The 25250-nt window shown below is 51.7% G+C and overlaps 1 protein-coding gene across 6 annotated transcripts in view; it reads right to left on the bottom strand.

Moving 5' to 3' along the window:
* Positions 1–25250, bottom strand: part of LOC140192536 (uncharacterized) — a 65254-nt gene that overhangs the window by 8124 nt on the left and 31880 nt on the right. For 2 of the 6 annotated variants that reach the window (XR_011884325.1, XM_072250097.1), the window contains exons 1-2: positions 1841–3977; positions 345–461 (exon numbers count right to left, since the gene is read on the bottom strand). Coding sequence is in view for 5 of the 6 variants with exons in the window: in XM_072250097.1 (XP_072106198.1) it covers positions 345–461; positions 1841–3173 (1450 nt within the window). In the remaining variant the exon portion in view is untranslated. Of the gene's footprint in view, positions 1–344; positions 462–1840; positions 4011–14809; positions 14882–25250 lie in introns of those variants that run through there. The other 4 variants (XM_072250098.1, XM_072250099.1, XM_072250100.1 and 1 more) reach the window with 4 other exon arrangements.

Raw genomic sequence — 25250 nt, 5'->3', positions numbered from 1 at the left:
GAATGGCGGAGCGGACTCGATGGGCCAAATGGACTAGCTCTGCTCCTACGTATTATAGTCTTATGGTCTTATACTCACGGTGAGACTGTGAGGGGCATGCCGGAGTCACGGCGAGCTGGTGTCGTGTTCCTGCGTCACGCTGGCATTTGGTTGTACCAGGGTAAAGGTCGCGTCACAGGAACGGTTTGGAGTCTGCCGGCGTTACGGTGAGGTGGGGAGGTGATGGACTCACCGTGTGGGCTCCCCGGTGTCGCAGTCAGGGATGTGTCGGTGTCACCGTCAGGGCTTACACTAACATTTCGTTCCACTCTGCTTGCCTGCGGTCGGAGCCCCGTTAAACTCACCATGGATCGAGAGCCCGGCCACGATCGCGATGACGGAGAACGTGACGAGGCAGGATGGGCAGATCTTCCGGTACGATCTGTCTCCGAGGTTCTCTCTCGGCTCCTGTTTATCCGCACCTGCAGAGAGCCCATTCAGCGTGTGCGTGAATTCAGCCGTCTCCCGCACTGGGGACTCCCTCCCACCCACCGTCCGCGCTCTCTCCTCCTCAGACGGGAAGTCCGTCACCGGCGGTGCTCACCACAGGGTTGGTGGTTGGACTAGTGATCTTTGTCAACTCTATCGACCGTTTGCGGCAGATTGTACAAGACGTGGTCGGCAAGCTTGCAGACGACACTAACTTTGGTGGTGGGGTCAACAGCGAAGACAGTCATTTCCTACAGTGCAATCTCATTTAGCTGGGGACGTGGGCCAAACAGTGGCAAATGCAGTTTAATTCAGAAAAGTGCGAGCCATTGTATTTCGGGAGGAGAAACTGGAGTAGGACATCCACAGTGAACGAGAGGGACCCGGCGGAGGTGTTGTGGAACAAGGGGACCCAGCACCCTGGGGAGTGTTTTAGACCAGAGGGACCCAGGGGTATGGGGACACGGTTCCCTTAAAGTGGAGTCACGGGTAGAGAGGGACCCCGGGGAGCGTTGTGGAACAGAGGGACCCAGGGGTACGGGGACACGGTTCCCTGAAAGTGGAGTCACGGGTAGACGGGGACCCCGGGGAGCGTTGTGGAACAGAGGGACCCAGGGGTACGGGGACACAGTTCCCTGAAAGTGGGGTCACGGGTAGACGGGGACCCCGGAGAGTGTTGTGGAACAGAGGGACCCAGGGGTACAGGGACACGGTTCCCTGAAAGTGGAGTCACAGGTAGACGGGGACCCCGGGGAGTGTTGTGGAACAGAGGGACCCAGGGGTACGGGGACACGGTTCCCTGAAAGTGGAGTCGCAGGTGGACGGGACGGTGAAGAAGGCGTTCGACACGCTGGCCTTTATTAGTCAGGACACTGAGTACGGGAGTCGGGGGGGGTCACGTCCCAGTCGTACGAGACGTCGGTGAGGCCGCACTGGGAGTACGGTGTTCGGTTTTTGTCGCTCTGCTGTAGGAAAGATGCCGCTGAGCTGGAAAGAGTGCGGAGGGAGATTTACGAGGATGTCGCCGGGACTCGAGGGACTGAATGACGGAGAGAGGTCGGGCAGGTTGGGACTTTATTCCTTGGAGCGTAGGGGTGACCTTACAGAGGTGTGTATAACCACGAGGGGCACAGATAGGGTGAACGTGCACAGTCTTTTCCCCAGGGTCGGGGAATCCAGAACCAGAGGACACAGGTTTAAGGTGAGAGGGGAAAAGTTTTTCACTGGGGACAAGCTTTCTTAACCAAGATGTGATCTGTCTAAGGAACGAGCTGCCTGATGAAATGGTCGAGGTAGATGCGACAGAAACTCGGGCGCTTCGGCGTGTGACCCGTGGCCCCTGCAGAAAGAGGCCATTACTGTCAACTCTGACCTGTTCGAGCAGCGAGTGGCTGCCCCCCGGGTTCTGAGGTAACAGGAGGATCCTCAATGTCCTCGATGAGGGGCTCGTCTCTCCGGAAGTTCAGCTCTGAGTAGGTGGAGGTCAGACCATCTGCCAGGGAGAAACATAAAGAGGAGAGACAGACAGACATCGAGAAGAGAGAGAGACATTGAGAAGAGAGACAGACATTGAGGAGAGAGAGAGACATTGAGAAGAGAGAGACATTGAGGAGAGAGAGAGACATTGAGGAGAGAGAGACATTGAGAAGAGAGAGAGACATTGAGGAGAGAGAGACATTGAGAAGAGAAAGAGACATTGAGAAGAGAGAGAGACATTGAGGAGAGAGAGATAATGAGAAGAGAGAGTGAGAGACATTGAGAAGAGAGAGACATTGAGGAGAGAGAGATATTGAGAGGAGAGAGAGACATTGAGAGGAGAGAGAGACATTGAGAAGAGAGAGAGACATTGAGGAGAGAGAGACATTGAGAAGGGAGAGAGACATTGAGAAGCGAGGGACATTGAGGAGAGAGGGACATTGAGGAGAGAGAGACATTGAGAAGAGAGAGACATTGAGAGACATTAAGAGAGAGAGACATTGAGAGACATTAAGAGAGAGAGACATTGAGAAGAGAGAGACATTGAGAGACATTAAGAGAGATAGACATTGAGGGGAGAGAGAGAACAAGAGAGAGAGGTAGAGAATGGGGCAGAGAGTCGTGCAGACAGAGGAGAAGAAAGGGGAGGGAGAGAAAGGAAAGTGACTGGGAGAGGGAGGGATGAGAACCAGCGAGGGAGGGGAGAAAGAGGGCAGGCCGGAGGGGAGAGAACGATCGACAGAGAGGGTGGGAGAGGTGTGAGCGAAGGACAGGAGAGTAGGAGAGCATGGGGAAAAGTGAACGGGGCGAGAGAGGGGGATCGAGTGTGGTGGAGGGGAACAGAGAGAGAGCGCGGAGCAAGAGGGTAATAGTGGGAGGGTGTTAGAGGGGTGAGAGAGAGATCGCAAAAGAGAGGGAAGAGAGAGGGTGGAAGAGGCAGGAACGAGAGAGAGGGAAAGAGTTCGTGGGGGAGAGCGAGAGTGGTAGAGAGCGGGAGTGCAACAGAGGGGAGAATGTAGAGCGAGTGGACGAACAGAGAGGTGGAAGAGAGAGGGGGGAGAGGGAGGGAGAGAAGGGAGAGAAAGAGAGAGAGACATTGAGAACCGAGAGACAGACATTGAGAAGAGACAGAGAGAAATTGAGGAGCGAGAGACATTGAGGAGAGAGAGACATTGAGAAGAGAGAGAGACATTAAGAGAGAGAGACATTGAGAAGAGAGAGAGAGACATTGGGAAGAGAGAGAGACATTGAGGGAAGATAGAGTGACCCAGGGGTACGGGGACACGGTTCTCCGAAAGTGGAGTCACAGGTAGACAGGGACCCCGGGAGCGTTGTAGAACAGAGGGACCCAGGGGTACAGGGACACGGTTCCCTGAAAGTGGAGTCACAGGTGGACGGGACGGTGAAGAAAGCGTTCGACACGCTGCCCTTCATCAGTCAGGACACTGAGTACGGGAGTCGGGGGGGGTCACGTCCCAGTCGTACGAGACGTCGGCGAGGCCGCACTGGGAGTACGGTGTTCGGTTTTGGTCGCCCCGCTGCAGGAAAGATGCCGCTGAGCTGGAGAGAGTGCGAAGGGAGATTTACGAGGATGTCGCCGGGACTCGAGGGACTGAGTGACGGAGAGAGGTCGGGAGTTTGGGACTTTATTCCTTGGAGCGTAGGGGTGACCTTACAGAGGTGTGTAAAACCACGAGGAGCACAGATAGGGTGAGTGTGCACAGACTTTTCCCCAGGGTCGAGGAATCCAGAACCAGAGGGCACAGGTTTAAGGTGAGAGGGGAAAAGTTTTTCACTGGGGACAAGCTTTTTTATAACCAAGATGTGATCCGTCTAAGGAACGAGCTGCCAGATGAAATGGTCGAGGTAGATGCGACAGAAACTCGGGCGCTTCGGCGTGTGACGCGTGGCCCCTGCAGAAAGAGGCCATTACTGTGAACTCTGACCTGTTCGAGCAGTGAGTGGCTGCCCCTCGGGTTCTGAGGTAACAGGAGGATCGCCGATGTCTTCGATGAGGGGCTCGTCCCTCCGGAAGTTCAGCTCTGAGTAGGTGGAGGTCAGACCATCTGCCAGGGAGAGACATAAAGAGGACAGACAGACAGACATCGAGAACAGAGAGAGACATTGAGAAGAGAGACAGACATTGAGAAGAGAGAGAGACATTGAGAAGAGAGAGAAACATTGAGAAGAGAGAGACATTGAGAAGAGAGAGACATTGAGAAGAGGGAGAGACATTGAGAAGAGAGAGACATTGAGAAGAGAGAGACATTGAGAAGAGAGAGACATTGAGAAGAGAGAGATATTGAGGAGAGAGAGAGACATTGAGGAGAGAGAGAGACATTGAGGAGAGAGAGACATTAAAAGAGAGAGACATTGAGGAGAGAGAGAGACATTGAGAAGAGAGAGACATTGAGAAGAGAGAGACATTGAGGAGAGAGAGACATTAAAAGAGAGAGAGACATTGAGGAGAGAGAGATATTGAGGAGAGAGAGAGAGACATTGAGAAGAGAGAGAGACATTGAGAAGAGAGAGAGACATTGAGAAGAGAGAGAGAGACATTGAGAAGAGAGAGAGACATTGAGGAGAGAGAGACATTGAGGGGAGAGATGACATTGAGGAGAGAGAGAGACATTGAGAAGAGAGAGAGAGATTGAGAAGGGAGAGAGAGAGAGACATTGAGGAGAGAGAGATTGAGAAGGGAGAGAGAGAGAGATTGAGAAAGGAGAGGGAGAGACATTGAGAAGAGAGAGAGACATTGAGAGAGTGAGAGACATTGAGAAGAGGGAGACATTGAGAAGAGAGAGACATTGAGAAGAGAGACACTGAGAAGGGAGAGAGAGATTGAGAAGGGAGAGAGAGAGACATTGAGAAGAGAGAGAAACATTGAGAAGAGAGAGAGACATTGAGAAGAGAGAGAGACATTGAGGAGAGAGAGACATTGAGGGGAGAGAGAGACATTGAGGAGAGAGAGAGACATTGAGGAGAGAGAGAGACATTGAGAAGAGAGAGAGATTGAGAAGGGAGAGAGAGAGAGACATTGAGGAGAGAGAGAGATTGAGAAGGGAGAGAGAGAGAGATTGAGAAAGGAGAGGGAGAGACATTGAGAAGAGAGAGAGACATTGAGAGAGTGAGAGACATTGAGAAGAGGGAGACATTGAGAAGAGAGAGACATTGAGAAGAGAGACACTGAGAAGGGAGAGAGAGATTGAGAAGGGAGAGAGAGAGACATTGAGAAGAGAGAGAGACATTGAGAGAGTGAGAGAGATTGAGAAGAGAGAGAGAGACATTGAGAAGAGAGAGACATTGAGAGAGAGACATTGAGAAGAGAGAGAGACATTGAGAAGACAGAGAGAGACATTGAGGACAGAGAGACATTAAAAGAGAGAGACATTCAGGAGAGAGACATTAAGAGAGAGAGAGATATTGAGAAGAGAGAGTAAGAGACATTGAGAACCGAGAGACAGACATTGAGAAGAGACAGAGAGACATTGAGGAGAGAGAGACATTGGGGAGAGAGACATTGAGGAGAGAGAGTGAGAGACATTGAGAAGAGAGAGGGACATTAAGAGAGAGAGACATTGAGGAGAGAGAGACATTGAGGAGAGAGAGAGACATTGAGATGAGAGAGACATTGAGAAGAGAGAGAGATTAAGAGAGAGTGAGATTAAGAGAGAGACATTGAGAAGAGAGAGACATTGAGAAGAGAGACACTGAGAAGGGAGAGAGAGATTGAGAAGGGAGAGAGAGAGACATTGAGAAGAGAGAGAGACATTGAGAGAGTGAGAGAGATTGAGAAGAGAGAGAGAGACATTGAGAAGAGAGAGACATTGAGAAGAGAGAGAGACATTGAGAAGAGAGAGAGAGAGACATTGAGGACAGAGAGACATTAAAAGAGAGAGACATTCAGGAGAGAGACATTAAGAGAGAGAGAGATATTGAGAAGAGAGAGTGAGAGACATTGAGAACCGAGAGACAGACATTGAGAAGAGACAGAGAGACATTGAGGAGAGAGAGACATTGGGGAGAGAGACATTGAGGAGAGAGAGTGAGAGACATTGAGAAGAGAGAGGGACATTAAGAGAGAGAGACATTGAGGAGAGAGAGACATTGAGGAGAGAGAGAGACATTGAGATCAGAGAGACATTGAGAAGAGAGAGAGATTAAGAGAGAGTGAAATTAAGAGAGAGACATTGAGAAGAGAGAGACATTGAGAAGAGAGAGTGAGAGACATTGAGAAGAGTGAGAGACATTGAGAAGAGAGAGAGACATTGAGGAGAGAGAGAGACATTGAGGAGAGAGAGAGATTAAGAGAGAGCGAGATTAAGAGAGAGAGACATTGAGAAGAGAGAGACATTGAGAAGAGAGAGTGAGAGACATTGAGGAGAGAGAGAGACATTGAGAAGAGAGAGAGACATTAAGAGAGAGAGACATTGAGGAGAGAGAGAGAGACATTGAGGAGAGAGAGAGACATTGAGGAGAGAGGGAGACATTGAGAAGAGCGAGACATTGAGAAGAGCGAGACATTGAGAAGAGAGAGACATTGAGGAGAGAGACAGACATTGAGGAGAGAGAGACATTGAGGAGAGAGAGACATTGAGAAGAGAGAGAGACATTGAGAAGAGAGAGACATTGAGGAGAGAGAGTCATTGAGGAGAGAGAGACATTGAGGAGAGAGAGAGACATTGAGCAGAGAGAGGGACATTGAGGAGAGAGAGGGACATGGAGGAGAGAGAGAGACATTGAGAAGAGAGAGAGAGACATTGAGAAGTGAGAGACATTGAGAGACATTAAGAGAGAGAGACATTGAGAGACGTTAAGAGAGAGAGACATTGAGAAGAGAGAGACATTGAGAGACGTTAAGAGAGAGAGACATTGAGAAGAGAGAGACATTGAGAGACGTTAAGAGAGAGAGACATTGAGAAGAGAGAGACATTGAGAAGAGAGAGAGACATTGAGAAGAGAGAGTGAGAGACATTGAGAAGAGAGAGAGACATTGAGGAGAGAAAGACATTGAGGAGAGAGAGACATTGAGAAGAGAGAGAGACATTGAGAAGAGAGAGAGATTAAGAAAGAGCGAGATTAAGAGAGAGAGACATTGAGAAGAGAGAGTGAGAGACATTGAGGAGAGAGAGAGACATTGAGAAGAGAGAGAGACATTAAGAGAGAGAGACATTGAGAAGAGAGAGAGAGACATTGAGGAGAGAGAGAGAGACATTGAGAAGAGAGTGAGACATTAAGAGAGAGAGACATTGAGAAGAGAGAGAGATTAAGAGAGAGAGATTGAGAAGAGCGAGACATTGAGAAGCGCGAGACATTGAGAAGAAAGAGAGATTAAGAGAGAGAGACATTGAGAAGAGAGAGACACTGAGGAGAGAGAGAGACATTGAGAAGAGAGAGAGACATTGAGGAGAGAGACAGACATTGAGGAGAGAGAGACATTGAGAAGAGAGAGAGACATTGAGAAGAGAGAGACATTGAGAAGAGAGAGAGACATTGAGAAGAGAGAGAGACATTGAGAAGTGAGAGACATTGAGGAGAGAGAGACATTGAGAAGAGAGAGAGACATTGAGGAGAGAGAGAGACATAGAGGAGAGAGAGACATTGAGGAGAGAGAGAGACATTGAGGAGAGAGAGAGACATTGAGAAGAGAGAGACATTGAGAAGAGAGAGAGACATCGAGGAGAGAGAGAGACATTGAGGAGAGAGAGAGAGACATTGAGAAGAGAGTGAGACATTAAGAGAGAGAGACATTGAGAAGAGAGAGAGATTAAGAGAGAGAGATTGAGAAGAGCGAGACATTGAGAAGAAAGAGAGATTAAGACAGAGAGACATTGAGAAGAGAGAGACACTGAGGAGAGAGAGAGACATTGAGAAGAGAGAGATTAAGAGAGAGAGAGACATTGAGGAGAGAGACAGACATTGAAGAGAGAGAGACATTGAGAAGAGAGAGAGACATTGAGAAGAGAGAGACATTGAGAAGAGAGAGAGACATTGAGAAGAGAGAGAGACATTGAGAAGTGAGAGACATTGAGGAGAGAGAGACATTGAGAAGAGAGAGAGACATTGAGGAGAGAGAGAGACATAGAGGAGAGAGAGACATTGAGGAGAGAGAGAGACATTGAGGAGAGAGAGAGACATTGAGAAGAGAGAGACATTGAGAAGAGAGAGAGACATCGAGGAGAGAGAGGGACATCGAGGAGAGAGAGAGACATTGAGAAGAGAGAGAGACATTGAGAAGAGAGAGACATTGAGAGGAGAGAGAGAGTACAAGAGAGAGAGGTAGAGAATGGGGCAGAGACGTGCAGACAGAGGAGAAGAAAGGGGAGGGAGAGAAAGGAAAGTGAGTGGGAGAGGGAGGGATGAGAACCAGCGAGGGAGGGGAGAAAGAGGGCAGGCCGGAGGGGAGAGAACGATCGACAGAGAGGGTGGGAGAGGTGTGAGCGAAGGACAGGAGAGTAGGAGAGCATGGGGAAAAGTGAACGGGGCGAGAGAGGGGGATCGAGTGTGGTGGAGGGGAACAGAGAGAGAGCAGAGCAAGAGAGTAATAGTGGGAGGGTGTTAGAGGGGTGAGGGAGAGATCGCAAAAGAGAGGGAAGAGAGAGGGTGGAAGAGGCAAGAATGAGAGAGAGGGAAAGATTTCGTGGGGGAGAGCGAGAGTGGTAGAGAGCGGGAGTGCAACAGAGGGGAGAATGTAGAGCGAGTGGACAATGAGAGAGGTAGAAGAAAGAGAGGGGGAGAGGGAGGGAGAGAAGGGAGAGAAAGAGAGAGAGACATTGAGAAGAGAGAGAGGGACATTGAGAAGAGAGAGGCATTGAGGAGAGAGAGAGAGATATTGAGAAAGGAGAGAGGCATTAGGAGAGAGAGAGATTGAGAGCAGAGACAATGAGAGAGAGAGACATTGAGACGAGAGAGGGAAACATGGAGGAGAGAGAGAGACATTGAGGAGAGAGAGACATTGAGAGACATTGAGGAGACAGAGACATTAAGCGAGAGAAAGAAATTGAGAAGAGAGAGAGACATTGAGAAGAGAGAGACATTGAGGAGAGAGAGAGACAATAGAGAGACATTGAGGAGAGAGAGACATTGGGAAGAGAGAGACATTGAGAAGAGAGAGAGACATTGAGAAGAGAGAGAGACATTGAGAGAGTGAGAGACATTGAGAGGGAGAGACATTGAGAAGAGAGAGACATTGAGGAGAGAGAGACATTGAGAAGAGAGAGACATTGAGAAGAGAGAGACATTAAGAGAGAGACTTTGAGGAGAGAGAGAGAGATATTGAGAAGAGAGAGATATTGAGAAAGGAGAGAGACATTAGGAGAGAGAGAGATTGAGAACAGAGACAATAAGAGAGAGAGAGACATGGAGATGAGAGAGGGAAATATTGAGGAGAGAGAGAGACATTGAGAAGGCAGAGAGAGACATTGTGAAGAGAGAGAGACATTGAGGGGAGAGAGACATTGAGAAGGGGGAGAGACATTGAGAAGAGAGAGACATTGGGAAGAGAGAGACATTGAGAAGAGAGAAAGTCATTGAGAAGAGAGAGAGACATTGAGAGAGAGAGAGACATTGGGAAGAGAGAGACATTGGGAAGAGAGAGACATTGGGAAGAGAGAGACATTGAGAAGAGAGAGAGACATTGAGAAGAGAGAGAGACATTGTGAGAGAGAGAGACAGACATTGAGAAGAGAGAGAGACATTGAGAAGAGAGAGAGACACTGAGAAGAGAGAGAGACATTGAGAGAGAGAGAGACATTGAAAAGAGAGTGACAGACATTGAGAAGAGAGAGAGACATTGAGAAAAGAGAGAGACATTGAGAGAGAGAGACATTGAGAAGAGAGTGAGAGACATTGAGAGAGAGAGAGACAGACATTGAGAAGAGAGAGAGAGAGACATTAAGTGAGAGAGAGAGAACTGAGAGACAGGGCTCCGCCATCACCACCTCTCCCGCTGCCCTCTCTCCTCAGCACTCCTCCAGGCCGTTCCTTGTCACACACCGTCCCACATCGCTTCCTCCTCAGCCCCCCTTCCTCCTCATCGCCCCTCCCACAGCACTCCCAGCACACCGACCCTCCCATGGCATGCCGTTACCCCCCCAACACCACTTCCTCTTCACCCCATTCCACGGCACCCCTCTCATACCGCCATCCCACAAAGGCCCTCCAGGCACCCCGCTGCCCAAAACACACCATCCTTACTGAACGCCCGCTCGCTCATTGTGTCTCCTCCCCACGCATCCCCTCCGTCTGATCGTCTTTCTTTCTTTCATTAATTTTTTAGTGATTTTTTTTAACAAGCATAAATACAGAGGAGAATTAGTTCAAATATATATATCAGTAACAATATAAACCAAGATTAAGACAAACTTTGTCAAAGTCAAAGATATTGTTAAACTAGTATAAAATATATAATAACAAAGAAATGAAAATAGCAACTCTCCTCTTACCAGTTTCTGAAGAGAAAGGAAAAAACATTGGGTTTTAAATGAAAAGAGAGAATAAAACAACTTTCTGATCAAATCTAAAACTTCGGGAAAAAAAAAGATTAAAAGAGTAATAATTCAAATGAAATGAAAATTTTGGATAAAAGGTCGCCCCATATTTGCTCAAATTTAAAGGATGTATGAAAGAGAGCAGAAGATGGCAGCACGACGCAGCGCGCGTGGCCTATCTGTCAGGTAGGGGACCGTGCACAATCCTGATTTGATGGAGAGGGACGCGAGGGTACGGGGGAACATCTGGAGAAACTACTGAAATGGCCGCTGTTACTGTGTGGTCTGGAATCTACGGAGCAGAAGGCCCCGAAATCCTCGACTTTGTTTGTTTCAGCGGCCGGGGGGAGGTCAAAGGCGCTCGGCAGAGGATGGCGCCCGGGTGGCTGTATCGGAGAGGCTGGTCGGAGGCTCGGAGTTTTCGGACGGACGGACTCAGTGTCGGCTGTGGTCGGCTGCTTCCAAGGCCTCGGCAGGTCGACGGCGCCTGGGGGTTTATGGCAGGGAGTTTCTCCCTTTTGCCGCCTGTTATCAGGGACTCGGGAGTCGATCGACTCGGGGACTTTGAGACTTCTTTTTTTTACCGTGCCCATGGTCTGCTCTTCATCAAATTACGGTATTGCTTTGCACTGCTGTAACTATATGTTATAATTATGTGGGTCCGTCAGGGTTAATCAGGGCCATAGAGCACCCCTGTGGCTGTCCCCCTGAACAATCACTACTCCCGTTCGAATACTGTGGGCGGAGATGGCTTACCCAGGGGTCAGAAACAGCGGCTCGGAAGGAAGAAGGCAGCAGTGACAGGGGTCTCAATCGTTGGGGGAGGGGGTCAGACAGCAGATTCTGCGGACTCGGGAAAGAAACGCGGCTGGCCGTTTGCCTCCCAGGTGCCAGGGTCCGGGGACGTTTCCGATAGCATCCAGGATATCCTGAAGTGGGAAGGAGAACAGCCAGAGGTCGTGGCACATATTGGTACCAACGACACGGGTAGGAAAAGGGAGGAGGTCCTGAAAACAGACGGCAGGGAGTGAGGAAGGAAGTTGAGAAGCAGGACCACAAAGGTAGTAATCTCGGGATACATAGAACATAGAACATAAAATTGTACAGCAGAGTACAGGCCCTTCGGCCCACAATGCTGTGCCGACCCTCAAACCCTGCCTCCCACATAACCCCCCACCTTTAATTCCTCCATATACCTGTCTAGTAGTCTCTTAAACTTTACTAGTGTATCTGCCTCCACCACTGACTCAGGCAGTGCATTCCACGCACCAACCACTCTGAGTAAGAAACCTTCCTCTAATATCCCCCTTCAACTTCCCACCCCTTACCTTAAAGCCATGTCCTCTTGTATTGAGCAGTGGTGTCCTGGGGAAGAGGCGCTGGCTATCCACTCTATCTATTCCTCTTATTATCTTGTACACCTCTATCATGTCTCCTCTCATCCTCCTTCTCTCCAAAGAGTAAAGGCCTAGCTCCCTTAATCTCTGACCATAATGCATACTCTCTAAACCAGGCAGCATCCTGGTAAATCTCCTCTGTACCCTTTCCAATGCTTCCACATCCTTCCTATCCATCCATCCCCGGACCCTGGCACCTGGGAGACAACCAGAACTGGGCACAGTACTCCAAGTGTGGCCTGACCTGCGTTTTATAGAGCTGCATCATTACATCGCAACTCTTAAATTCTATCCCTCGACTTATGAAAGCTAACACCCCATAAGCTTTCTTAACTATCCTATCCACCTGTGAGGCAACTTTCAGGGATCCGTGGACATGTACCCCAAGATCCCTCTGCTCCTCCACACTACCAAGTATCCTGCCATTTACTTTGTACGCTGCCTTGGAGTTTGTCCTTCCAAAGTGTACCACCTCACACTTCTCCGGGTTGAACTCCATCTGCCACTTCTCAGCCCACTTCTGCATCCTGTCAATGTCTCTCTGCAATCTTGGACAATCCTCTACACTATCTATAACACCACCAACCTTTGTGTCGTTGTGAGATTACTGCCTGTGCCATGCGACAGTGAGTACAGGAATATAATGAGGTGGAGGATAAATGTGTGACTGAGAGATTGGACCAGGGGGCAGGGATTCAGATTTCTGGTTCATTGGGAACTCTTCTGGGGCAGGTGTGACCGGTACAAAAAGGACGGGTTGCACTGGAATCTGAGGGGGACCGATATCCTGGCGGGGAGGTTTGCTAAAGCTATTGGGGAGAGTTTGAATCTGGACTAGTTCCTGAGGATTGGAGGGTGGCTAATGTAACCCCACTTTTTAAAAAAAGGAGGGAGAGAGAAACCAGGGAATTATAGACCGGTTAGCCTAACGTCGGTGGTAGGGAAACTGCTGGAGTCAGTTATCAAAGATGTGATAACAGCACATTTGGAAAGTGGTGAAATCATCGGACAAAGTCAGCATGGATTTGTGAAAGGAAAATCTCGTCTGATGAATCTCACAGAATTTTTTGAGGATGTAACTAGTAGAGTGGATAGGGGAGAACCAGTGGATGTGGTATATTTGGATTTTCAAAAGGCTTTTGACAAGGTCCCACACAGGAGATTAGTGTGCAAACATAAAGCACACGGTATTGGGGGTAAGGTATTGATGTGGATAGAGAATTGGTTAGCAGACAGGAAGCAAAGAGTGGGAATAAACGGGACCTTTTCAGAATGGCAAGCAGTGACTAGTGGGGTACCGCAAGGCTCAGTGCTGGGACCCCAGTTGTTTACAATATAATTAATGACTTGGATGAGGGAATTAAATGCAGCACCTCCAAGTTTGCGGATGACACGAAGCTGGGCGGCAGTGTTAGCTGTGAGGAGGATGCTAAGAGGATGCAGGGTGACTTGGATAGGTTGGGTGAGTGGGCAAATTCATGGCAAATGCAATTTAATGTGGATAAATGTGAAGTTTTCCATGTTGGCGGCAAAAATAGGAAAACAGATTATTATCTGAATGGTGGCCGATTAGGAAAAGGGGAGGTGCAACGAGACCTGGGTGTCATTTTACACCAGTCATTGAAAGTGGGCATGCAGGTACAGCAGGCGGTGAAAAAGGCGAATGGTATGCTGGCATTTATAGCGAGAGGATTCGAGTACAGGAGCAGGGAGGTACTACTGCAGTTATACAAGGCCTTGGTGAGACCACACCAGGAGTATTGTGTGCAGTTTTGGTCCCCTAATCTGAGGAAAGACATCCTTGCTATAGAGGGAGTACAAAGAAGGTTCACCAGATTGATTCCTGGGATGGCAGGACTTTCATATGAAGAAAGACTGGATGAACTGGGCTTGTACTCGTTGGAATTTAGAAGATTGAGGGGGGATCTTATTGAAACGTGTAAAATCCTAAAGGGATTGGACAGGCTAGATGCAGAAAGATTGTTCCCGATGTTGGGGAAGTCCAGAACGAGGGGTCACAGTTTGAGGATAAAGGGGAAGCCTTTTAGGGACGAGATTAGGAAAAACTTCTTCACACAGAGAGTGGTGAATCTGTGGAATTCTCTGCCACAGGAAACAGTTGAGGCCAGTTCATTGGCTATATTTAAGAGGGAGTTAGATATGGCCCTTGTGGCTACGGGGATCAGGGGGTATGGAGGGAAGGCTGGGGCAGGGTTCTGAGTTGGATCATAATAAATGGTGGTGCAGACTCGAAGGGTCGAATATCCTACTCCTGCACCTATTTTCTATGTTTCTATGTTTTTAATTGCTGGGGGGTCAGAACTGAACTGAAGAAACGTTGGAAGGGGTGGTTGGCTCACAAATAGAGAAAGCTTGGAGACAGTTGAGAGGGAGGATAGGCAGGTGATAGAGAAGGGATGTGCTCAGACCGGTGGTTTGAGATCTGTCTATTTTAATGCAAGGAGGATTATGAACAAAACGGGTGAGTTTAGAGCCTGGATCAGCACTTGAATCTATGATGTTGTGGCCATTTACAGAGACCTGGATGGCTCAGGGGCAGGAATAATTACGTCAAGTGCCAGGCTTTAGATGTTTCAGAAAGGACAGGGAGGGAGGTAAAAGAGGTGGGGACTGGCACTGTTGATCAGAGATAGTGTCACGGCTGCAGAAAAGGAGGAAGACATGGAGGGATTGTCTACTGAGTCTCTGTGGGTGCAAGTTAGAAACAGGAAGGGGTCAATAACTTTACTGGGTGTTTTTTATAGACCACCCAATAGTAACAGGAACCTCAGGGAGCAGATAGAGAGACAGATTCTGGAAAGGAGTAATAATAAGAGGGTTGTTGACGTGGGAGATTCAGCATAGCATTGTGGGCCGATGGGCCTGGATTGTGCTGGAAGTTTTCCATATTTCTACGTTTCCATGTTTCTGACAGACACATCATCGAAACAGAGTCAAACAAACAAAGATGAAACTGACCACCAGCTGCCTGGGGCCGGGGTTCCGAGAGTCTCTGGAAATTAATTTCCACGTACGATACGTCAGGTTCATCTGTGGACAGAACAAATGGGGTCAGACACAGAGTGAAGCTCCCTCCACACCATCCCATCATACACTCCCGGGGTCAGACACAGAGTGATGCTCCCTCCACACCGTCCCGTCACACACTCCCGGGGTCAGACACAGAGTGAATCTCCCTCCACGCCGTCCCATCAGACACTCCCGGGGTCAGACACACAGAGTGAATCTCCCTCCACACCGTCCCATCACACACTCCCGGGGTCAGACACAGAGTGAATCTCCCTCCACACCGTCCCGTCACACACTCCCGGGGTCAGACACAGAGTGAATCTCCCTCCACACCGTCCCGTCACACACGCCCGGGGTCAGACACAGAGTGAAGCTCCCTCCACACCGTCCCGTCACACACGCCCGGGGTCAGACACAGAGTGAATCTCCCTCCACACCGTCCCGTCACACACTCCCGGGGTCAGACACAGAGTGAATCTCCCTCCACGCCGTCCCATCAGACACTCCCGGGGTCAGACACACAGAGTGAATCTCCCTCCACACCGTCCCATCACACACTCCCGGGGTCAGACACAGAGTGAATCTCCCTCCACACCGTCCCGTCACACACTCCCGGGGTCAGACACAGAGTGAATCTCCCTCCACACCGTCCCGTCACACACGCCCGGGGTCAGACACAGAGTGAAGCTCCCTCCACACCGTCCCGTCACACACGCCCGGGGTCAGACACAGAGTGAATCTCCCTCCACACCGTCCCGTCACACACTCCCGGGGTCAGACACAGAGTGAATCTCCCTCCACACCGTCCCGTCACACACTCCCGGGGTCAGACACAGAGTGAATCTCCCTCCACACCGTCCCATCACACACTCCCGGGGTCAGACACAGAGAGGAGCTGTGCTGACTGAGCTGGGAGAAATCGAGGCAAAACTACTGGATAAAGTTCGTGGAATACTTTGGAGGTGGCTCTAAAAGTCTCTTGGACAACCGAGTGAGTGACGGCGCTAGTGTGGAAACTCGGTGTGCAGTTTTACTGCCGGTTTGGGCTGGGTTTGTCGGCGGCTGCTAACTGCGTAGCTCCCAGCTGCGGCCGCTGGCAACTCGCCAGGAAGCCGGTTCGCTCCAAAACCGGAGGCAAACGCCGTCGTTTCCCCCCATTGACAGCGGGGCAACGTTCCTCCTCCATTGTTTTCCTGATTTTCTTCCGGTGTCGGTGCCGGAGCATCTGGAAGGACGTTTCGGCCTCTCCCGGCCTGGGTCTCTGCAAGTCCGACGGAGCCTTTCCTGGCGTCGAGCCAGCGAAGAACTGTCGACTGCAAACTTTCCCGGCCAGTTATCCGACTCGTTCCAGGACTTCTAACCGGCACCGCTGTAGGATTCTCGGACTGGAAAGAGCGCCAGCATGCCGGACCGGTCTCCAGGGAGTCGCGGGCCTTCGGGGAGTTACGCAAGGGCGGCTGCCTCCCCGGCCTCGGACAACGCCCTTTTTCGGTCGGTGAAGGTGGAACGTGGGGTGCAATGTATTTTGCGCCCTGGAATGACACTAGAAAAGTGTACGGAGGCAATGGAGGACCTTGTTGGGAAAGGTGGTATTCTGGCCACCGAGAAGGAGTTCGGAAAGGCGGTGTTTTATCTGGCGAATGAAGAGCTAGTGCACCGGGCCCTAAGCAGGGGAGTCACGGTAGACAACATCTTTTTACCCATGGAGCTGGTGACGGCCCCCACGCAACGTATCGTGCTTGGACATGTTAAACCTTTCATTCCAAATGAGGACTTGATACCTCCACTGGCTCGTTTAGGGCAAGTAAGGTCGGAGATCACTGCCATCCGACACAAATTTAAGAGACGCACCCTCCGCACCGTAAACTCTTTCCGGCGTCAGGTATTCATGCAGCTGGAAAGGGAGGACGATGTTGAGGGCCGGTTTACTGTCCGGCACGAGGGAGTGGATTATCAGGTGTACTGGAGCTCCGAGCGCCCGCGGTGCCATGCGTGCAGGGGGGTGGGGCACTTTCGGAGGGACTGTCCTGCCGCCCGGAACCCGAGAGAGCCCATTTCGGGCACCAGTGCCCCAGCTACCTCTGCCCCTGATCCTACTCCTGCGCGTGCGTCTGAGCCTGCATCTGACCCTGCCCCCGCCCGTGATCCTGCCCCAGCCCCTCACCCTGCCCCTGCCCCTACCCCTACTCCTACGGTTGGGTCGGTCCCTGCTCCTCTCCCTGTGGTTCAGGTGGGGGACGGGGTGGAGTCTGTGCGGAGTAAGAAGGCAAAGGGAAAATCCAAACACAGTAAGAAGCGGGCCTTTGAGGCTGCAGAGCTCACGCCCATTTCGCCTGAAGTGGAGCGTGGGGCTCGGGGAGGTGCGCAAGCAGACGGGGCGATGGAAACAGAGAGCGCCGCCCCATCGGTGAAGCCTGCACCTGTGTGCTCCTCCGGTGTGAAGAGGAGAAGGGAACGTTCCCGCAAGAGGGCAGGGGATGTAGATGCGGAGGAGTCCCAGGAAGGGGTGGGAATCCGGGTAGGGGTTGGTTCTAAACCTGAGTCCCCAGATGTAGCCACCAGTCCTGGGGTAGATGGTGTGGTTGTGCAAAAAGCTTGTGATAGCCCTGTTTGCACAAATGAGGCAGCCCTGGAGGCCTCCACCCAGGACCTACAAGTCAGCGCCTCTCTGGAGGCCAGTGTACCGAATAATGTAAGAGGAGACGAGACAAAGCTCTCTCATTCTCAGCACCAGGCTGCTTGTGAATCCCTTGGACCAAAGGTGCCGGGTTCCCCTCTATGCCTGCCCCCTGGGGAGGGCGTTTTTCTGTGCACGTCGACCCCAGCAATTAATGACTTGCAGGGAGTCCCTGGGGATTGTCCCTCCACTGTCGCAAATGTGGATGAGGCTGATGCGACGGTGGAGCGGGCAGGTAAGAGCGAGGTGCCCGCTGCGCGGTATGGGTCACAAGCGCAGCCATCTTTTGGAACCTGCGGGGAGGCCGATGGGGATTCTGTCTGCAGTGACGGGTTGGAGGGGGACTCTTTCGATAGTGAAATAATGGACATCCTCACCCCTCCTGAGAAGTCCCCATTGATACCTGTAGAGGAAATTAAGCATTTTATTCTCACCTCTGAGGGTGCCAAGCACCGGCCTCAACTAGCCTCGCTACGCTGACCCAGCATGCCGAGGCTGGTGAGGTCCCTGCGAGTCATCCTCGGACGAAAGGGAAAGGGAAAGAGGAATGCGGTGGCGGGGAACGACAGACGGCAACTAAAATCTTTCCTAGATGACCTAGTAAGGGACATTAGAGGGAGAAGCAGCCTCGCTCCTACGGGGGATGGTGGGTCACAGGGTGTCGCTGGTACCGCTCGAGCCCGGAAGGCAAAAAGTAACCTTGCTTCTTTCCGGACAGTGTGGTGGAGGGCGCCTCCGCTCTCACCGAAATGGGCACAGCTGCTGAGACCTAGTGTGCTCCCGCCATGAAGCTTACCATAGCTAGTCTCAATGTAAACGGCAGCAGGGGTCCTCTTCGCAGGCATAGCAATCTCTCAGCCCTCAGGGATGGGCGGTATACGGTGAGTTTCCTGCAGGAAACCCATACCATCGCTGGGGACGAGTCTGCTTGGCTCCTGGAGTGGTGGGGCGGGGTCTACATGAGCCACCTCAGCTCCATTTCCAGCGGGGTGGCGATCCTGTTGGCCCCGACCTTCCAGCCAGTAATTGAAAGAGTCCAGGACGTTGTGCCCGGCCGTCTGCTCCACCTGGTTGTGCGCCTGGATGGCGTACCATTGCATTTTATCAATGTGTATGCTCCCAGGCGCGGTGTGATGCAGACGCGCCTATTCTGCCAGCTGTCCACCCTGCTGAGCTCCATCGATCCTGAGGATTGCGTCATCCTCGGGGGAGATTTCAATTGTACCCTCGAGGCGGAGGACCGTTCGGGCCTCCAACGCGACCCAGCATCGGCAAAAAAGTTAAAGGAGCTAGTCGGCTCCTTTGAATTGGTGGACAGCTGGCGGAATCTTCACCCCAACTCTAGCGCCTTCTCGAGAAGGTCTAGAGAAGGAGGTTCCAGGATAGACCGCATTTACATCTCTCGGGCCTACGTCTCCCGCGTGTCGGCGTCCTCCATGCGGCCGGTGTCGTGCTCGGATCATCACCTTGTGTGGATGGAATTTATTCCACTACACCCTCGGGTGGGATCCGGGTATTGGCATTTTAACAACCGGCTGCTGGAGGACAGCCGATTCCGGGATTCGTTCCGAGCTTTCTGGGTCTCCTGGAAGGAGAGGCGGAGAGAGTTCTGCTCCCTACGGCTATGGTGGGATGTTGCAGGATTTGGACCGTGGCTCACCCTTCTTCTACTCGTTGGAAAGGTGGCGGGGAGTTCAAAAGCAGCTAGTGGAGCTGCTGGCTGCCGATGGCTCCTCCATCACGGACCCTGATGGAATTAACAACGAGGTCCGTTCATTCTATCGGTCCTTATTCTCGCCTGATCCGTCAAATGCGGAGGCGTGTAATGAGGTCTGGGAGGATTTGCCGAAGGTCAGCCCAGAGGACGCAGTGCGTCTGGATGCCCCCCTGACTCGGGAGGAGCTGTCCACTGCCCTTCGGCAACTCCGTAGGGGCAAGTCCCCTGGTTTGGATGGACTGAGTGTTGAGTTTTATCAGGATTTTTGGGATGTCCTGGGGGATGATTACAGCCTTGTCCTAGGGGAGAGCCTAGCCACCGGAGAAATGCCCCTCTCATGGCGGAGAGCTGTTGTGGTCCTACTGCCCAAGAAGGGAGACCTCCGCCTGCTAAAGAACTGGCGGCCGGTCTCCCTCTTGTGCGTGGACTACAAGATCTTCGCCCGGGCAATGGCCAACCGTCTGGGTTCGGTAATTGGACAGGTGGTCCATCCTGACCAATCTTACACAGTCCAGGGCCGCTCCATCCAGGACAATGTCCACTTAGTACGGGACTTGATCCACCTACTCCAGGAGACTGGGACCCCGGCAGCGTTTCTTTCTCTTGACCAGGAGAAGGCTTTTGACCGGGTGGACCACAGTTTCCTGGTGGGCACCCTGCAGGCTTTTGGGCTCGGACCACACTTTGTGGCCCGAGTTCGGCTCCTGTACTCTGCCGCAGAGTGCCTAGTTAAGATTAATGGATCATTGACAGGACCTATCCACTTCCGAAGAGGAGTGCGTCAAGGGTGCCCCATGTCCGGTCAACTGTATGCGATCTGTGTCGAGCCATTCCTCAGCCTTCTTCGGCGAAAGCTGACAGGTCTGGTTCTGCGCGAACCGGACATGGGGGTCGTCCTCTCGGCCTACGCCGATGACGTACTCCTCATGATGACAGACCCCTGTGACCTGCGGAGGATGCGCGAGTGCCAAGATGTTTTCTCGGCGGCATCCTCTGCCAAGATCAACTGGGCGAAATGTTCCGGACTCTTAGTAGGCCAGTGGCAGGTGGACTCCCTGCCGGAGGAGATGAGAGCTTTTGAGTGGAGCACCAGACGTCTTCTCTATCTGGGAGTCTACCTGAGTCCTTCTGGGGAGACCTGGCTGGCGAACTGGCAGGACCTGGAGACAAAGGTCATGGCCCGGCTAGGGCGCTGGTCAGGCCTTCTCAGGGTGCTTTCCTATCGAGGCAGGGTGGTGGTCATAAACCAGCTGGTGGCCTCCATGTTGTGGTACCGGATGGTCACCTTGGCCCCCCCTGCCCCTTTTGTCGCAAGAATGCAGAGGAAGCTAGTGGACTTCTTCTGGGGAAACAGGAAGCACTGGGTCTCTGCAGCGGTTCTGAGTCTCCCAGAAGGAGAGGGCGGACAGTCGCTGGTGTGTGTACGCACACGGCTGGCGGCTCTCCGCCTCAGGACGCTGCAGAAATTCCTGTACGCCGAGCACCCTCCCAGGTGGCACGTGTTGGCGACATTCTTCCTCCGGAGGGGCTGCTGTCTTGCCGAAGATATGCAGCTACCACCGGCGGGCGTCAGCCGTGCTGCTTTGCAGAGGCTGCCCGGCTTCTATCAGGACCTACTGAGAGTCTGGAACATGGTTGCCTCAGGCCGGGAATCCCCTCCTCTGGCAGAGGGCGGGGTCCTGGCCGACCCTTGCCCTGTCTCAACGGATGTCAGTGCGGCTCAGGTGTGTGGAACGACTCGGGCTGAGCTGCTCGTCGGGCCCAGGCCCCGCAGCCTTGCCCGAGAGACGAATCCACACAACTTGAGCCGTCTTTCATCAACACCCACAATCCCATTCAGGGATGCAGGCAGGAGGTACCTTTATGGGCTGCTGCTCCACACCCTCCACTTCCTAGCATTTGTCCACCGTCCCGACACGCCATGGCGGTCGGTCTTTCCACCTGGAGGTGAGGGGGGTCCCCAGTGGAAGTCCCTCTACAAGGGAGTCCTTCCCATGCACCTTGGGGATCTCGGCTGGAGGGTGCTGCATAAAGCGGTGCCCTGCAATAAGTTCTTTAGTTTGTACACGGATCTCCCAGCCGCGTGTCACTTCTGCGGGCTGGAGGAGACCGTGTACCATATGTACGTGGAGTGTGTGAGGCTGCAGCCCCTTTTCGCGTATTTGCGTGGGCTGCTTCTCGCCTTCTGGTTGCATTTCAGTCCCACCCTATTCATATATGGTCATCCAGTAAGGAGGGGGGCACAGAGGGATGAGGATGTCCTTGTCAACTTGCTCCTGGGGCTGGCGAAAATTGCCATCCGTGGCTCCTGGAAAAGGGTGGCAGGAGGTTCTCCCCGGGCGGACTGCCTGGCTATGTTTAGGGGGTATGTTCGAGCCCGGGTGAACATTGAAAAGGAATACGCGCAGTCCACGGCGACCGTCGAGATGTTCCGGGACCGTTGGGCTCCGCGGGGTGTAAATGACATCATTGATGAGGATGGCAATATACTGGTTTAACATGTATTGTCTGTTTGTAGTGTAGTAAATGTGTTATTCACTGGGTTTGTAAATATTGCATAGCACCGACATTTGTAATAAAGAATTTTGTTTAAATATTAATAAAAAAAAAAAAAAATCAGACACAGAGTAAAGCTCACTCCACACCGTCCCATCACAAATTCCCAGCGTGAGACACGGTGTGAATCTCCCTCCACACCGTCCCATAACACACCCGGGATCAGACACAGAGAGAATCTCCCTCCACAGCGTCGCATCAAACACTCCCGGGGTCAGGCACAGAGTGAATCTTCATCCGCAGTGACCCTCCACACATTCCCGGGGTCAGACACAGAGTGAATCTCCCTCCACACTGTCCCATCACACATTACCGGGGTGAGTTACAGAGTGGAGCTCCCTCCAAACCATCCATCCCACACTCTCGGGGTCAGACACCGAGTGAAACGCGCTCAACACCATCACATCACACCCTCCCGGGGTCAAACACAGAGTGAATCTCCCTCCACACCGTCCCATCACACACTCACGGGGTCAGACACAGAGTGAATCTCCCTCCACACCGTCCAATCACACACCACCGGGGTCAGACGCAGAGTGAATCTCCCTCTACACCGTCCCATCGCACACTCCCGTGGTCAGACACAGAGTAAATTTCCATCTACACTGTCTCAGGACACAATCTCGGTGTCAGAAACAGATTGAAGCACCCTCCATACAGTCACCTCAAATACATCAGTGGTCAGGCACTCTCTCCACACCCTCCGATCACAGATTCCTGGGGTCAGAAACAGACAGAATTTCTCTCCACACTGTCCTATCCCACACTTCCGGGATCGAACACAGAGTGAAGCTCCCGCCACATTGTCCCATCCCACATACCTAGGAAAAACACAGAGTAAATCTCACTCCACACCCTACCACCAGAAACGTAAGTGGTCAGAAGCAAAGTGAATGTCGCCCAACAACCTCGCATCAACCTTTCCCTATGTCAAACACTGTGCAAATCTCCCTTCACACCGTCCCATCACGCACTCACGGGGTCAGTCACCGCGTGAAACTCGTCGCACCGTCCAATCACACACTCCCGGGATCAGACACAGAGAGTATCTCCCTCCACACCGTCCGATCAAACACTCCCGGGGTCAGACACAGAGTGAGTCTCCCTCCACACTGACTCTCCACACACTTCCGGGTTAAGACACAGAATGAAGCTCCCTCTGCACCGTCCTATCATGCACATCCGGTGTCAGATACAGAGAGAATCTCCCTCCGCACCGTCCCATCACACACGCCCTGGGTCAGACACAGAGTGAAGCTACCTGCGCACCGTCTCATCACACATTCCCAGGGTGAGACACAGTGTGAATCTCCCTCCACACCGTCCCATCACACACTCCCGGGGTCAGTCACCTTGTGAAACTCGCTGCACACCGTCCCATCACACACCCGGGATCAGACACAGAGGGAATCTCCCTCCACAGCGTCGCATCAAACACTCGCGGGGTCAGGCACAGAGTGTATCTTCATCCGCAGTGACCCTCCACACACTTCCGGGTTAAAATACAGAATGAACCTCCCTCTGCACCGTCCTATCATACACATACGAGGTCAGACACAGAGTGAAGCTACCTCCGCACCGTCCCATCACACATTCCCGGGGTCAGACACAGAGTGAATTTCCCTCCACAGCTGTCCCATCACACATTACCGGGGTGAGTTACAGAGTGGAGCTCCCTCCAAACCATCTATCCCACATTCTCGGGGTCAGACACCGAGTGAAACGCGCTACACACCGTCACATCACACCCTCCTGGGGTCAGACGCAGAGTGAATCTCCCTCCACACTGTCCCATCACACACTCCCGGGGTCAAAGACAGAGTAAAGCTCACTCGACACCGTCCCATCACACACTTCAGGGGTCAAACACAGTGTGAATCTCCCTCTACACCGTCCAATTACACACCACCGGGGTCAGACACAGAGTGAATCTCCCTCTACACCGTCCCATCGCATACTCCCGGGGTCAGACACAGAGTAAATTTCCATCCACACTGTCTCAGGACACAATTTCGGTGTCAGAAACAGATTGAAGCACCCTCCATACAGTCAGCTCAAATACATCAGTGGTTAGACACTCTCTCCATACGAAAGAGGCGGATTGATGGGGAAATACAGGGAGTCCGAGTAGGAGTGAGAGGGTGGAAGGGATAGATGGAGAGGGTGAGAGTAGAGAGGTTGAGCGACTGGTGTGATGCGCTAAAATGGAGTAGAATTGCGCTGAGAGAAAAGGGAGAGAATGGGAAAGCGAGTAGCGGAGGGAATGGAGGGAGCGAGCTGAGTGAAGGTAGAGAGAGAAATGTGAGAGGGGTAGAGCATGAGGGAGAGAGGGTAGAGTGAGGGAAGGATAAAAGTGGGTGAGGGAGGTAGAAGGACAAAAGGAGCGAGAGAGAGTTATTTTGCGAATCAAAACTTTTGAGGGTCTTGGATTTAATAGTATGTTATTTCCTTGCATCTAACCGACCTAGGTGCAGCATTTCACTTTTGTCCTGATTAAACTCCATCTGCCATGTCTCCAACAACTATCTAAAGCTGAGACATATCCCACCAAATCTTCGCAGTTCTTCTACACGATGTACGACACACATCATCTTCGTATCATCTACAGAGTTACCACCCACCCATCGATATTTTCATCTGCATCATTTCTATACATCACAGACAGTAGAGCTCCCAGTTACATCCAGAGAGACAGATCACTACGCCAGAGTGGAACAAGGAAAATCAATCACAGAATACAGAACAAACATAGAACATAGAATAGTACAGCACAGTACAGGCCTTTCGGCCCACAATGTTGTGCCGACCCTCAAACCCTTCCTCCCATATTAGCCCCTACCTTAGTTTCCTCCATATACCTGTCTAGTAGTCTCTTAAACTTCACTAGTGTTTCTGCCTCCACCACTGACTCAGGCAGTGCATTCCACGCACCAACCACTCTCTGAGTAAAAAACCTTCCTCTAATATCCCCCTTGAACTTTGCACCCCTTACCTTAAAGCCATGTCCTCTTGTATTGAGCAGTGGTGCCCTGGGGAAGAGGCGCTGGCTATCCACTCTATCTATTCCTCTTATTATCTTGTACACCTCTATCATGTCTCCTCTCATCCTCCTTCTCTCCAAAGAGTAAAGCTCTAGCTCCCTTAATCTCTGATCATAATGCATACTTTCTAAACCAGGTAGCATCCTGGTAAATCTCCTCTGTACTCTTTCCAATGCTTCCACATTCTTCCTATAGTGAGGTGACCAGAACTGGACCCAGTACTCCAAGTGTGGCCTAACCAGAGTTTTATACAGCTGCATCATTACATCGCGACTCTTAAACTCCATCCCCGACTTATGAAAGCTAACAACCCCATAAGCTTTCTTAAATACCCTATCCACCTGTGAAGCAACTTTCAGGGATCTGTGGACATGTACCCCGAGATCCCTCTACTCCTCA

The sequence above is a fragment of the Mobula birostris genome, unplaced genomic scaffold, assembly GCF_030028105.1.
Source record: "Mobula birostris isolate sMobBir1 unplaced genomic scaffold, sMobBir1.hap1 scaffold_1604, whole genome shotgun sequence".
Taxonomy (NCBI): domain Eukaryota; kingdom Metazoa; phylum Chordata; class Chondrichthyes; order Myliobatiformes; family Myliobatidae; genus Mobula; species Mobula birostris.
This window is presented reverse-complemented; position numbering and strand designations above follow the sequence as displayed.